This window comes from Lacerta agilis, chromosome 2, assembly GCF_009819535.1.
Source record: "Lacerta agilis isolate rLacAgi1 chromosome 2, rLacAgi1.pri, whole genome shotgun sequence".
Classification (NCBI taxonomy): Eukaryota; Metazoa; Chordata; class Lepidosauria; order Squamata; family Lacertidae; genus Lacerta; species Lacerta agilis.
Window position 1 is genome coordinate 112807667 of NC_046313.1, and position 13866 is coordinate 112821532.

Here is a 13866-nt window from a genome sequence, read left to right on the forward strand (position 1 = left end):
CCCTGCAGCCACAGCAGGCACTGCGATTCTGTCACGAATTCTACTCAGTCTTGATGCAGAGCAGAACTCCGATGTGTAGTTAGCAGAGTTAAAAACTTAAAACACATTGCAAGATTCCCAAAAATAGGCCAGAGGCAATTGTGCTTCATCCAGCAGAGCTTTTCTTTCTTTTACAAGAAAGAAGATTCCACCTAAACATTAGGAAGAACTTCCTGACAGTGAGAGCTGTTCGACAGTGGAGTTTGCTGCCAAGGAGTGTGGTGGAGTCTCCTTCTTTGGAGGTCTTTAAGCAGAGACTTGACAGCCATCTGTCAGGAATGCTTTGATGGTGTTTCCTGCTTGGCAGGGGGTTGGACTGGATGGCCCTTGTGGTCTCTTCCAACTCTATGATTCTGCTACAGAAGGCAAATGAGCATAATGGTCACAAATCCAATACATTCAGAATTGGCCCTGTCCATAAGAAATCCAGTTGCAGCAGACTTAACTGAAATTTACAATAACTTATAATAAGACTAAAACCTTAACACTATCTCTGTACAGAACACCACACCAGAAGGAAAAGAGATAGAAAGAGAAAGTGTAGAAACCCAGGCTCCTTCTGGCCTTATTATTATAGTCAGCATGACCTTGACAGAAAGAGATAACGGGACCAATTTAAGCCAGCTGTACTCAGCTTCTCTGAAGGAATAACCTCCTGCTTGTTTCTTTCACGCAGAGAAGTTTCCTGAACCCTTTTGAACTAATTACAACAGGGAAGTTCTCTACCCATCAGATCAATACTTTCTGTACTAAGAAATGCAAAGTGACAGATTCTCCAGCAGTTCGACTTCACCTCCAGAGGCACACTCCATTGTCTCCCCTGGACGTACATACCACTTGCAGCAGCTTCCCCCCCCCCCAATGATTCTGGGAGCTGTAGTTTTTTAAAGGGTGCTGAGAGTTGCTGAGGCGACCCCTGTTTTCCCCACAGAGGTACAATTTGCAGAGAGAACCCTGGGAAAGGGATGGATTGTTAAACCACTCTGGGAACTGTCAGCTCCATGACAGGAATGAGAGCCTCTGAACAACTTTTAACACCCTTATAGTTCTTGGGGTGCTTTTGGTGAAGGTGGTGGACTCTCTTTCCTTGGAGGTTTTTAAGCACAGTTTGGAATGGACATCTGCCAGGGATTTTTTAGCTGCGGTTCCTGCATTGCAGGGGGTCGGACTAGATGACCCTCAGGGTCCCCTTCTGACTCCAACATTGTATGATTCTAAGCCACACACTCTGCAGAACTTCAGGCGCATGACAAATACCTTCTTTCTTCAGCAGGCATTTCTCGTTAGATTTTATGGCGAACTTTTATCATTCCGCTTTGTCAGATTCATCTTTTTGCAGTTTTATTAGAGACGATGATTAAGTGGAATAGAGAATAAAGGAATAAATAAATACAATTGTTCACTGCTCATTTCATTTAAGAGCAATAATAAATATGTGCCGATAGGACCTGCAACCCAATGTTGCAGTGTATGCCATGGGCGCAGACAGGGTTTATTTGGGGGGGGCAGGCTTTATGTTAAGGGGGGGCAGAACCAAGTTATCTGCAACACAATTGGTCAGTTAATTTTTTTTTTTATTTTCTTGATTTGTGGCGGAGCAGCTGCCCCTCCTGCCTCCTGACTACACCTATGGTGTATGTTTGTCTTGTGCCTGGTTTTTGCCAGCCATGCCCTTCCTCCAGGATTTTGTTGTTCAGTCGTTCAGTCGTGTCCGACTCTTCGTGACCCCATGGACCAGAGAACGCCAGGCACCCCTATCCTTTACTGCCTCTCGCAGTTTGGCCAAACTCATGCCAGTCGCTTCGAGAACACTGTCCAACCATCTCATCCTCTGTCATCCCCTTCTCCTTGTGCCCTCCATCTTTTCCAACATCAGGGTCTTTTCCAGGGAGTCTTCCCTTCTCATGAGGTGGCCAAAGTACTGGAGCCTCAACTTCAGGATCTGTCCTTCCAGTGAGCACTCAGGGCTGATTTCCTTAAGAATGGATAGGCTTGATCTTCTTGCAGTCCATGGGACTCTCAAGAGTCTCCTCCAGCACCATAATTCAAAAGCATCAATTCTTCAGTGATCAGCCTTCTTTATGGTCCAGCTCTCACTTCCATACATAACTACTGGGAAAACTCTTTTTGCAGTCTATGGGACTCTCAAGAGTCTCCTCCAGCACCATAATTCAAAAGCATCTCCATTGCACTTCCCTACCAACAGTCTGAATTCTGTACCCACTGAGCATGCTCAGCCATTTTCACACATACACACCCCTTAGGATTCTCCCTCATCCACCCAGTTATTCCTCCACACCTTTCCCCCCTGCAAACTTTGGTCTCTGCCCAAGCCTGCTGAGATCTCCCTCTTTTTCCAGGAAGCTGGCCTGTTGACTACATTAAACATCCACATCCAGAGAATGGATCATGTGCATTATTATTATTACTATTATGTGTAATATTAGCATTATAGCAGGAGGGGAGGGGAAGCTGCGGCCTTCCAGATGTCATTGCGCTATAAATGCGTAGCGCGGATGAGGCCCCTCCAAAAGCTCTTATTCCCTGCACCGTTTTTTTTTGCCAGAGGGGCTCTGCAGGGTTAAACCGAGCGAGCTCCACCGGACTGCCTAGAAAGCCTGAGAAATAGCAACCCCCCGTTTTGTGCAGCTGGCGAAGCATGAAAGCGGCTTCCTGGTGGGGGCAGGGGAGGAAATGGCCTTTTTTTGAATCCTTGCAAGCTGCACCAGCAGCGATAATTATCGATAATCTCGCAGCAGCTGCATGTGGAGCAGAAGGAAGCCGAGCCCTTGCTCCCCCATAGCAGTGGGGCAGATCCTCGAAGAAGAGGTGAGCTCTCAAGTGGGTTGCATGCAGCTTCCATTTATTACGATGTGGAGGGGTAGGGGGGCAGAGTTGTATTCACTGCAATTGCAAAAAAAAGAGAGGAAGGAATTTAATGAATGCTTGTAGGCGCAAGCGAGGTTAAGAACAGCTGGTGTCAGCCAGCAGTGACATCCCCTCCCTCAGTATGAGCTTTCGTGTATGAGCATGCACACGAAAGCTCATACCAAGAACAAACTCAGTTGGTCTCTAAGGTGCTACTGGAAAGAAATTTTTATTTTGTTTTGACTATGGCAGACCAACACGGCTACCCACCTATCCCCTCCCTCTTTCCACAAGCCAGAGCAAAATGCTCACACAAAACCCTTCCCACGTCAGTGAATCCGTAACTTTAGTATATATACAGGTGAAACTCGTAAAAATTAGAATACTGTATCGTGGCCAAACTGCGGGAGGCGAAGGATAGGCGTGCCTGGCATGCTCTGGTCCATGGGGTCACGAAGAGTCGGACACGACTGAACGGCTGAACAACAACAATAATCGTGGGAAAGTCCATTTATGTAAGCAATTGTTTTCATAGAATCATAGTGTTGGAAGAGACCACAAGGGCCATCCAGTCCAACCCCCTGCCAAGCAGGAAACACCATCAAAGCATTCCTGACAGATGGCTGTCAAGCCTCCGCTTAAAGACCTCCAAAGAAGGAGACTCTTTGGTAATTTCATTGATAAGGTAATTTCATTGCCAGGACTAGAGTTAACTTGGATGCTAAACATGGGTGTAGGCAGGGGAAAAGCCCCCCTCCAAAAAAAAAAATCAAGCAAATGAATAAATAAATAAAAATAAATTGTGGAAAGATTTTGACAGGTTTTTCTGAGCACTTGTGGTCAAAAGAAAGTAATAATAATAATAATAAACCAAAACATACGTCATCAACACACTTCATTCCAAATCTGCTAGTCAGAGCCAGACAGGTAGAGAATGGTGACAGGTGGGTGTCCTGCCCCCCCACCCACCCCAACATAAATTCTGGCTATGCCCGTGATGCCAAACAAAAGTTGTGTGTTTATTTGTATCTGAAGAAGTGTGCATGCACACGAAAGCTCATACCAAGAACAAACTCAGTTGGTCTCTAAGGTGCTACTGGAAAGAATTTTCTATTTTGTTTCGACTATGGCAGACCAACACGGCTACCCACCTGTAACTGTTTATTTTGAGAGGGGGTGTGTTTGGGATCTAGAAATGTTCTAAGCGACAGTGGTGTTCGTTTTATTGATTACAATCATGGTAGGTATGCCAGTCTCCTGTAGCAAAAGACAGACAGACAGACAGACAGACAGACAGACAGACAGATGAAACCTTAATGACTGAACACATTTATTGTGGTTTAAGTTTTTGTCTGCTACTACAGTCCCCTTCATCAGATGCATTAAGTGTTATGAATGACGGGTGCCGTGGAGTCTCTCTCTCTCTCTCTCTCTCTCTCTCTCTCTTTCTGTGTGTTTGTGTGTGTATCTATATATCCATGAGCTTTCGTGTGCATGCACACTTCTTCAGATACATCTGAAGTGTATCTGAAGAAGTGTGCATGCACACGAAAGCTCATACCAGCAACTAACTCAGTTGGTCTCTAAGGTGCTACTAGAAAGAATTTTCGATTTTGTTTTGACTATGGCAGACCAACACGGCTACCCACCTGTAACTGGAACTATATATCCATGGATAGCCTTATCCTCCTCAAAATTATCTAATTCTCTTTTAAAGCCATGCTGAGTTGCCTCCCATGGGCCCTTCTTCCTACTGACTCCCTCTAGGACATGGATGTCCAACTCCCAAGAGGCTGTGATCTACTCCCAGTGTAAAAAAACTGCCAGTGATCTACCCATTCTTATGTATTTTTAATCTTTGTTGGAAGCCGCCCAGAGTGGCTGCAGAAACCCAGCCAGATGGGTGGGGTACAAATAAATTATTATTATTATTATTATTATTATTATTATTATTATTACTATTACTATTGTCGTTGGGTGGATCAAAGTTGTTGGGCTTTTCCTGGGAAGCCAAAGTTGTTCGGCTTTATTTTTTAGGAAGCAAAATGAACAAAGGAAATGGAACATATGAATGAATGAAACTGAAAGAGCGTTGTGATATACGCATAACATAATCCAAAGTCTGTGATATAAAACACAGTTTCGGGTCCTGAATCCGCAGTCAAATAGTGGACCTTAATCTGATGGTCCACTTTTTGTCTAGGAACCAAAAGTTGCTGAGCTTTTTTGGGAAAGGCAAAGTTGTTCAGCTTTTCGTAGGAAGCCAGATTGGTTGAACTTTTTTTTAATGAAACAGTAGTTGTTGAGCTTATGCCAACATCGGAACTCAAGTGTTTTGCAGTGGGAAATTTGGGTTGCTTGGATGCAGAGTGTTAATATTTTTCATAGAATCGTAGAGTTGGAAGGGACCCTGAGGGTCATCTAGTCCAACCCCCCGCAATGGAGCTGTCTCATATGGGTATTGAACCTGCAACCTTGGTGTTATCAGTACCATGTTCTACCCAACTGAGCTATCCAGGCTATTAATGGCACACACGTAAGAGTAGAGATGAATAGAAATTAAATTCAATTTCTTTCAGTATCTCACTTTCTAACATTTAGTTCTGTTCTCCAGATTTCCACATCAGCTTGAAATTTATATTTTCAAGTCCTTGTGAAAATCAGTTCACATTTTACTGCTTGTTGTTGTTGTTCAGTCATTCAGTCGTGTCCGACTCTTCGTGATCCCATGGACCAGAGCACCCAGGCACCCCTATCTTTCACCGCCTCCCGCAGTTTGGCCAAACTCATGCCAGTCGCTTCGAGAACACTGTCCAACCATCTCATCCTCTGTCGTCCCCTTGTGCCCTCCATCTTCCCCAACATCAGGGTCTTTTCCAGGGAGTCTTCTCTTCTCATGAGGTGGCCAAAGTACTGGAGCCTCAACTTCAGGATCTGCCTTTCCAGTGAGCACTCAGGGCTGATTTCTTTAAGGATGGATAAGTTTGATCTATTTTGCAGTCCATGGGACTCTCAAGAGTCTCCTCCAGCACCATAATTCAATTTTACTGCTAGTTACTCCTAATAGAAGAGTTTGGATTTGATATCCCGCTTTATCACTACTCAAAGGAGTCCCTTCCAACTCTACAATTCTATGAAAAATATGCTCCTAATATGCACTGTTTTGTATGCCGTTTCTCCTAATACAATTCTGTTTTGTTTTCACTAATATATACATTTCGATGCATACTTTACTCTATCCATTTTTGTTCACATTACGTGGCTGGAAGACTGCATTGCAAAAATTGGGGAACCGCAAATTTCAAAGGATGGCTGTTTCGTTTTGCGTGTTTTTTTTCCAGAAAATGCCAATCGCGTAAGATCGTTTTAAAATGTAGACTGAATCAAATTTCCCCACCAACTCCACTGAACAGCCTTGGCTGCATTGCTTACAGGAAGACAGTGCAAAAGAATAAACTTCCTGCATTTAGTGGACTGGTTAAGATATTACAAAATCCAGGAAACAGGACAGGACACTGAACCGGGTGTCGTTAATTTGTCCTAGCCACAAGAAAGTGTGTTGTGTTTTTGTGTGTTTAGTTTTGAAAGCATCAAGCAGTGCTCCACACAAGTTGTCTTTGGCTCCCTTTTAGGATTTGGTTAATCACGAAAATAACGCACACGTTACTGTGATTTACTTTCCCCCCCACATTTCTCCTTCGCCAGCTGCCCTGCTAAAAATAATATTATTCTGTTTCCATCATTCCATCATGTGGTTATAGAGATTTGAGCAGAAACTGGCCTACTGAACAAAAGTAAAATTTGCATATAAGGCAGGGACGTACCCAGGATCAAAACGGGGGGGGGGGGAGCCATGGTCGTTCAGGTTGTGACATTTCAGCACGGAAAAGGCGAATGACACCAAAATTTTAAGAAAATTATATATAATTATAGCAGTGCTTTATTACGGTAGTTATTACAATTATTTGCTTGATTTTTTTTGATTTTTTTTATTCTAGTTACATGTCTTATACTAATATCATTTTTCTTGGGTTTGAAGAAAACTTGTTCAAAACTTTGGTTTCAATCCAGTCCTCATTTTCCTTGAAGAATTTCCGATGGACGCTCATCAAACACAACCCAGTCAGTCTGTCCTCTCCCATTGTACTTCTGAGCCAGGTCTTTACCCTTCGAAGGGTACTGAAAGATCGTTCAACAGAAGCCGTGGTGGACGGGAAAGCACTTAAAATACTGATCAACTAGCGGCGGGGGGCTCAGTTTATATAGTGACGCGGAACTCACTAGACCCCTCTAGAAGATTCCCTCTTCTCTCTGCTAGAGCCCGCTAGAGACCTCTCCCTCCCTTGAATCCCACTGGCTGGCTGACATAGATTCCTCTACCAGCCGCAAGGTGGCTCTAGATACTTCTCGGTTTTTACACCATTTCAGTGTGGTAAACAACTGATTATTCACCATCGCCCTACCTAATTTTGTTTCATTTCATCACTTTATAACCATTTAATTTTTTTGCTTCTGGGGGGGCAGTTGCCCCCCCTGCCCCTCATTGGGTACGCCCATGATATAAGGCCCTCAAAATGAAAGAATTTCCCCACCCCTGACATGGAATATCATTTAGCAGGTTAATTTATTGGGTTCTCTCTCTCTCTCTCTCTCTCTCTCTCTCTCTCTCTCTCCCCAGCAGGAGCAAAACCTTGTGTGTGATGCTGACATCTGTATGTCTAAACACCCTAAATAATCCTAAATAATTTGTAGCACGATCGGAAAAAGAAAGAAAAAAGGACCCTGGGAGATCAGTTTGAAGAACTGGAGCTGTTTGCCCAATGCTCACGGCAAAAGAGGGAGGTCTGTGAGCAACCGGTGCAGGCCGGCGTTGACACAAGGCTGGAAAGGACAAAATGGCTGCCGAGCGGGCAGCGGTGACCAACCTCCAGATCGTGGAAGACCAAGTGCTGCATATAAAAATGGAAGAGGAGGATGAGGAAGAGGAAGACGGACCTGTGAAAGGGCCTTGCGTCATCCGGGCCGGGAGCCTGAGGGACATTTTGGGATGGCCAGGGCCAGAGCAGGTCAAGCAGGAGCTGGACGAAGAGGTGCCTCAGTGCTGGGAAGCCCACAGCCAGGAGCACCTGAGACTCATCCAGTCGCCTCATTCAGGATGGCGGCCCCCTCAGCAGCCGGAGTTGCTCAACCTGAGGCAACGAGGAGCAAGGAGGCGGGAGCAGCAGGTAAAAAGCAGGGAGCCGGTAATCAGACCAAAGCGCTTGCCCACCTATGAGCAGGTTGGCTGCTTCTGCTTATTTACAGAGCCCTGACCGACTTGGACCAGAAATGCCTTAAGGACCACCGAGCTCCTTAAGGCCCAACTGGGAGACTTATTGTGATTCCTCATTGCCCCTGATGTTTGGTTGCCCTTTACTATGTAGTAGGACAGGCTGTGGCCTGTGGAACTCCCTGCTAGTAGATGCACAGCAGGAATCGTCCCTGCTTTTAGACGTTGCCTGTGTCATTGAGACAAGCCTTTGCAATGTCATTTTTAAAAATAATATTTTTTATTAGTTTCCAATTATAATCCAATACCAAATTATAATACAATTATAATTTGTATACCTCATACAAAATTATAATGCAATTACAGTCATACCTTGGTTTTCAAACAGCTTAGTTCTCGAGCGTTTTGGTTCCCGAATGCCACAAACCTGTTCCAGTTTGCCAACTATTTTTGGAAGCCGAACGTCCGACGGGGCTTCCACGACTTCCGGTTATCTGCAGGAGCTTCCTGCAGCCAATCAAAAGCCGTGCTTTGGTTTCTGAATGTTTTGGAAGTTGAACGGACTTCCGAAACAGATTCCGTTCGACTTCCAAGGTCCGACTGTACTAATACCAATCGTTCAAATACCAAATTATATAATTTACGTGGCCCCACCCCCACATGATAGAATTGATGGTTTGATGATTTTCTTCATTTCTGCGTTCCAAAATCTTATTAATTTCAATTACATTCCCGTCAAAATAATAATGCCTTATACAACAACTGCAATATTAATAACTTCTATTCATGTTGACACATTCAATTATTTATAGAACTACAAGTGAGGCACTCCTTGTTCTTCCTGCTTGTGGCAACTATTCTGTCCGTGGCGTTTCTTCCTGTGCTTGCAAGATGTTATGTCTATCTTTTCCCAGTTGTATATTTAATATACAGCGGTACCTTGGAAGCCGAACGGAATCCGTTCCAAAAGTCCGTTTTGACTTCCAAAACATTTGGAAACCAAATTGTGGCTTCCGATTGGCTGCAGGAAGCTCCTGCAGCCAATCGGAAGCCACAGAAGCCCCATCGGACATTCGGGTTCCAAAGAACATTTGCAAACCAGAACACTCACTTCTGGGTTTGCAGTATTCGGGAGCCCAAACGTCCGAGTACCAAGGTGTTTGGGATGCAAAGTACGACTGTAGTGAAAAAATGTGTAATATAAGTATTTTTTTAAAGAAAGAATTAAAGAATAAGAAGAGTAGAAGAAGAAGAGTTTGGATTTGATATCCCGCTTTGTCACTACCTGAAGGAGTCTCAAAGTGGCTAACATTCTCCTTTCCCTTCCTCCCCCACAACAAACACTCTGTGAGGTGAGTGGGGCTGAGAGACTTCAGAGAAGTGTGACTAGCCCAAGGTCACCCAGCAGCTGCATGTGGAGGAGCGGAGACGCGAACCCGGTTCACCAGATTACGAGTCCACCACTCTTAACCACTACACCACACTGATGTATACAGTGGAGTAAATCTGTCCTGGGGACCAACGTTCCACTGATGGAGAGGGGTCCCTCCACATGTGGCCTTCAGGCCTGGGGTTCCTCACCCACTGCAGTAAATAAATGAACACGTAGCATGTGTGAACCAACAACCCTCTGCCTTTGTTCCCAGGTGCCGGTCCTTTTTGACGAGATGGACGTCCATTCCCCAGAGGCCGACCACACCTTGCTGGACAGACGGCGGTATCTCCGCAGGGAGGTCAAGCAGAGGCTGGAGAGGGAAGCCAGCTCACTTGGTAAAGGCTCATTCAATGTGTATTCTGTTGCTGAATTTTGCATCCTGAAAACCTCTGTCGGTCACTACCATTACTGCTTTGCCTGATTGCAGCTTTGGGGTGGTGGTGGTGCCACAACTATCTGCAGGGCAGAGAAACAGGACCACCGGCAGGCGAGGGAGCAATTTTTGCATGTTTGCAGGGGGCAGGTGGAGAACTGTGTACAGCTTTGTGCATGTGCATATTTCTGAGCTGAAGAAAACACAGAGCGCAGCCTTGTACCAGATCAAACCAGGCGTCTGCCTAGCGCAGAAATGTATCTACACACCAGCCGCGGGAAGCCATTGTTGGTCTGAGGGCCGCATTCCCTCATGAGCTGCCCTCCGAGGGCCGCATGACGGTGGGCGGGGGGGCAGAGGCAAAAGTGGGCAAAGAAACAGGTGTAACTCTTAACCTTTGTAATGTAGACTTTCATTCCAGCAGGGAACACCCCCTAAAAAAAAGATGTCCCTTTCTGTACACACACCTTTATCTCCATCCGGTCAAGCAAAAAGGAGTGATCTCACTCTGAATCCACATTTGATCCATGCAGAATGACTCCTAAGAGGGCACAGAGCAAGACCACTGAGGGGGCATGGTCTGGGAAGAGGGGGTGTAGCTTGGGGAGGCTCCTGAGGGCCAAGTCGATATGTCTGCAGGGCCAATTTTGGACTCTGGGCTTGAGCCTCCGCAACTTTGCCTTAGATCAAGGCGGTCCAACATGTGGCCTGTGAGGCCTTATTTGGCGGCCCTCGGCAACATTTGAAGCCTTGCTAAAGTCAGGTAATCGAAGCACTTGGCTTGGGAAGGAGGTGTGAGGGCTCTGACAGGGTCCTAGAGTCCTCTTTTCTCCTTCCCAAATCCTAGCTAGCGCTTTCTCAGTTTATCCAGCTTTGTGAAGGTAGCACGAGGGCTGTGGTGGCGGGCTCACATTTTGGCCTCGGTTTCCTGCCACCATGAGCGACAAGGTAGTTCTGTGTCAAAGTACTCTTGCAGCCCACTTGGTATGGAAAGTTGGACCTCCCTCTGCCTTAGTTGAACTAAAAAATAAATAAACAGCAGAGGTTCACCCTCTCCCATTTCCCTGTTGGCAACAGTTGGCTCTGCCGTGCCAATGCGCCGTTTCCCGAAGATGAGCCGTCGCGGCACCAACTGGTCGTACGCCGAGGTGATTGATCTCCTGGATATCTGGGGGGAGCAGAGGATCCAGCAGGTCCTTCAGAGCAGCCACCGGAACATGGACACCTTCCAGGTCATTGCCAACGAGATGGCCAAGAGGGGCCACGAGCGGACAGCCCAGGAGTGCCGCACCAAGACCAAGACGATGCGCCGGGACTACAAGAAGGTCAAAGAGAACAACTGCTCCGGGACAGGGCGACTCACCTGCCCCTTTTACGACCAGCTGGAGCAGATTCTGGAATCTGGAGCGCCCCAACCCTTGGGGCAGACCCAGAGTTATGGACACCAGGAGGAGTCGGGGGGAGATGATGGTCCCCCGTGCGGCCTGGAGGAGGGCGTCCCCCACGAGTCCGAGGACTACCTTGAGCCCCAGGACTTCTTCGACCCCTCTGCCCAGTTCTCCATCGAACTCGTCGATTCGGTGGACTCCACCACCGTGGTGTGCAAAACAGAGGACAACTTTGAGGAGCCGATAAGCACCCCTCGGCCAGCCACAGGTAAGTGCCCCCGTTTTTTGTGGTTATTTATGAAGACGAGAGGTCAGGTTTCACTTCCCTTCTGTCCCCTGCTCCCTCCCTCTCTCTGCGCAAAGAGGAATCATTGGGCGCACAATGTGGAGACACAATAGAAGTGCGGGGAGAAAGTATGGACAGAAGTTTTTCTCCCTCTCTCGTCACACTGGAACCCAGTGGGAGACATCCAGTGAAGCAGAATGTTTGGGGTGCTCAGGAGAGAAAGAAGAAAGTTCTTTAAATAATAATGATAATAATATATTATTTATACTCTGCCCATCTGACTGGCTATCTCCAGCCACTCTGGGTAGCTCACAACAGAATATTAAAAACACAATGAAACATCAAACATTAAAAACTTGCCTAAACAGGGCTGCCTTCAGACGTCTTCTAAAAGTCAGAGAGTTGTTTCTTTCCTTGACATCTGATGGGAGGGCGTTCCACAGGATGGGTGCCATTACTGAGAAGGCCCTCTGCCTGGTTCCCTATAACCTCACTTCTCGCAGGGGGGGAACTGCCAGAAGGCCCTTGGAGCTGGACCTCAGTGTCTGGGCAGAACGATGGGGGTGGTGATGCTCATTCAGGTATACAGGGCCGAGGCTGTTTAGGGCTTTAAAGGTCAGCACCAACACTTTGAATTGTGCTCAGAAATGTAGTGGGAGCCAATGTATGGTCTCAGCGGCCACTGCCAGTCACCAGTCTAGCTGCTGCATTCTGGATTAGTTGTAGTTTCCGGGTCACCTTCAAAGGTCGCCCCACAAAGAGTGCATTGCAGTAGTCCAAGCGGGAGATAACCAGAGCATGCACCACTCTGGCGAGACAGTCTGCGGGCAGGTAGGGCCTCAGCCTGCATACCAGATGGAGCTGGTAGACAGCTTCCCTGGACACATAATTGACCTGCGCCTCCATGGACAGCTGTGGGTCCAAAATGACTCCCAGGCTGTGCTCCTGGTCCTTCAGGGGCACAGTTAAACCATTCAGGACTAGGGAGTCTCCCACACCTGCCCATTCCCTGTCCCCCCACAAAACAGTACTGCTGTATTGTCAGGATTCAACCTCAATTTGTTAGCCGCCATCCATCCTCCAGCTGCCTCCAGACACTCACACAGGACATTCACCCCCTTCACTGGTTCCAGTTTAAAAGAAGAAGAGAAGAAGAAGAGTTTGGATTTGATATCCCGCTTTGTCACTACCCAAAGGAGTCTCAAAGCGGCTAACATTCTCCTTTCCCTTCCTCCCCCACAACAAACACTCGGTGAGGTGAGTGGGGCTGAGAGACTTCAGAGAAGTGTGACTAGCCCAAGGTCACCCAGCAGCTGCATGTGGAGGGGAGGAGACGCGAACCCGGTTCCCCAGATCTACGAGTCTACCGCTCTTAACCACTACACCACACTGGCTCTCAGGGGTAGAGGGGTAGAGCTGGGTATCATCCCACTTTACAGTTAAACCATGGGATTCGCTCCCGCGAGAGGCAGCAATGGCTGCCAACTTGGATGGCTTTAAGAGACAAACTCACCTAGGAGAATTAGGCTGCCTGCTACCCCTGATGGTTGTGTTCTGCCACCACTGTCGGAGGCAGTGCGCCTACAAATACCAGTTGCCAGAAACCGCAGGAGGGGAGAGCACTGCTTCAAACAGGTACCGTATTTTTCGCTCCATAGGGCACACCAGACCATAGGGCGCACCTCATTTTTAGAGGAGGAAACAAGAAAAAAAAATTCTGGTTTTCCTCTTCTAAAAGCCCTGTTTTTTTTGAGGATCAGCTAAAAGTTTTGCAGCTTTTTTTGCAAAGGGAAAAACCCTGTTTTTTTGAGGATCAGCTAAAAGTTTTGCAGCTTTTTTGCAAAGGGAAAAACCCTGTGTTTTTTTTAGGATCAGCTAAAAATTTTGCAGCTTTTTTTGGAAAGGGGGAAAAGCAAAGAGGAAGAGCCCCATTTTTGTGGGGTTTAACTCACATTTCTGCAGCTTCTAAAGGAAAGGGAGCCATTTCTACAGTTTCCAGACAGATAATCTAATCAGCCAGTCACATGTCACTGGGGAAACAAACAACCTCCCTCTGCAACACATTCAACAATGGAGGGCAGGGCTGAAAGGGAGCCCGGGACTCTTATCTCTCTCCCGATCTCTTGCTGATCAGCTGCTGAGCGGGGTCCTTTCAACACCCCCTTTTCTCTTTGTAAAATAAAAGGCATGATCCTCTTTTGGCCCCTG

General features: G+C 46.8%; 1 protein-coding gene across 1 annotated transcript in view; it reads left to right on the forward strand.

The window, feature by feature from the left end:
• Positions 1 to 13866, forward strand: part of LOC117042467 (zinc finger protein 197-like) — a 29564-nt gene that overhangs the window by 12560 nt on the left and 3138 nt on the right. The window contains exons 4-6 of the mRNA XM_033142013.1: positions 7788 to 8132; positions 9823 to 9946; positions 11062 to 11640. Coding sequence (XP_032997904.1) covers positions 7788 to 8132; positions 9823 to 9946; positions 11062 to 11640 — 1048 coding nt within the window. The remainder of the gene's footprint in view (positions 1 to 7787; positions 8133 to 9822; positions 9947 to 11061; positions 11641 to 13866) is intronic.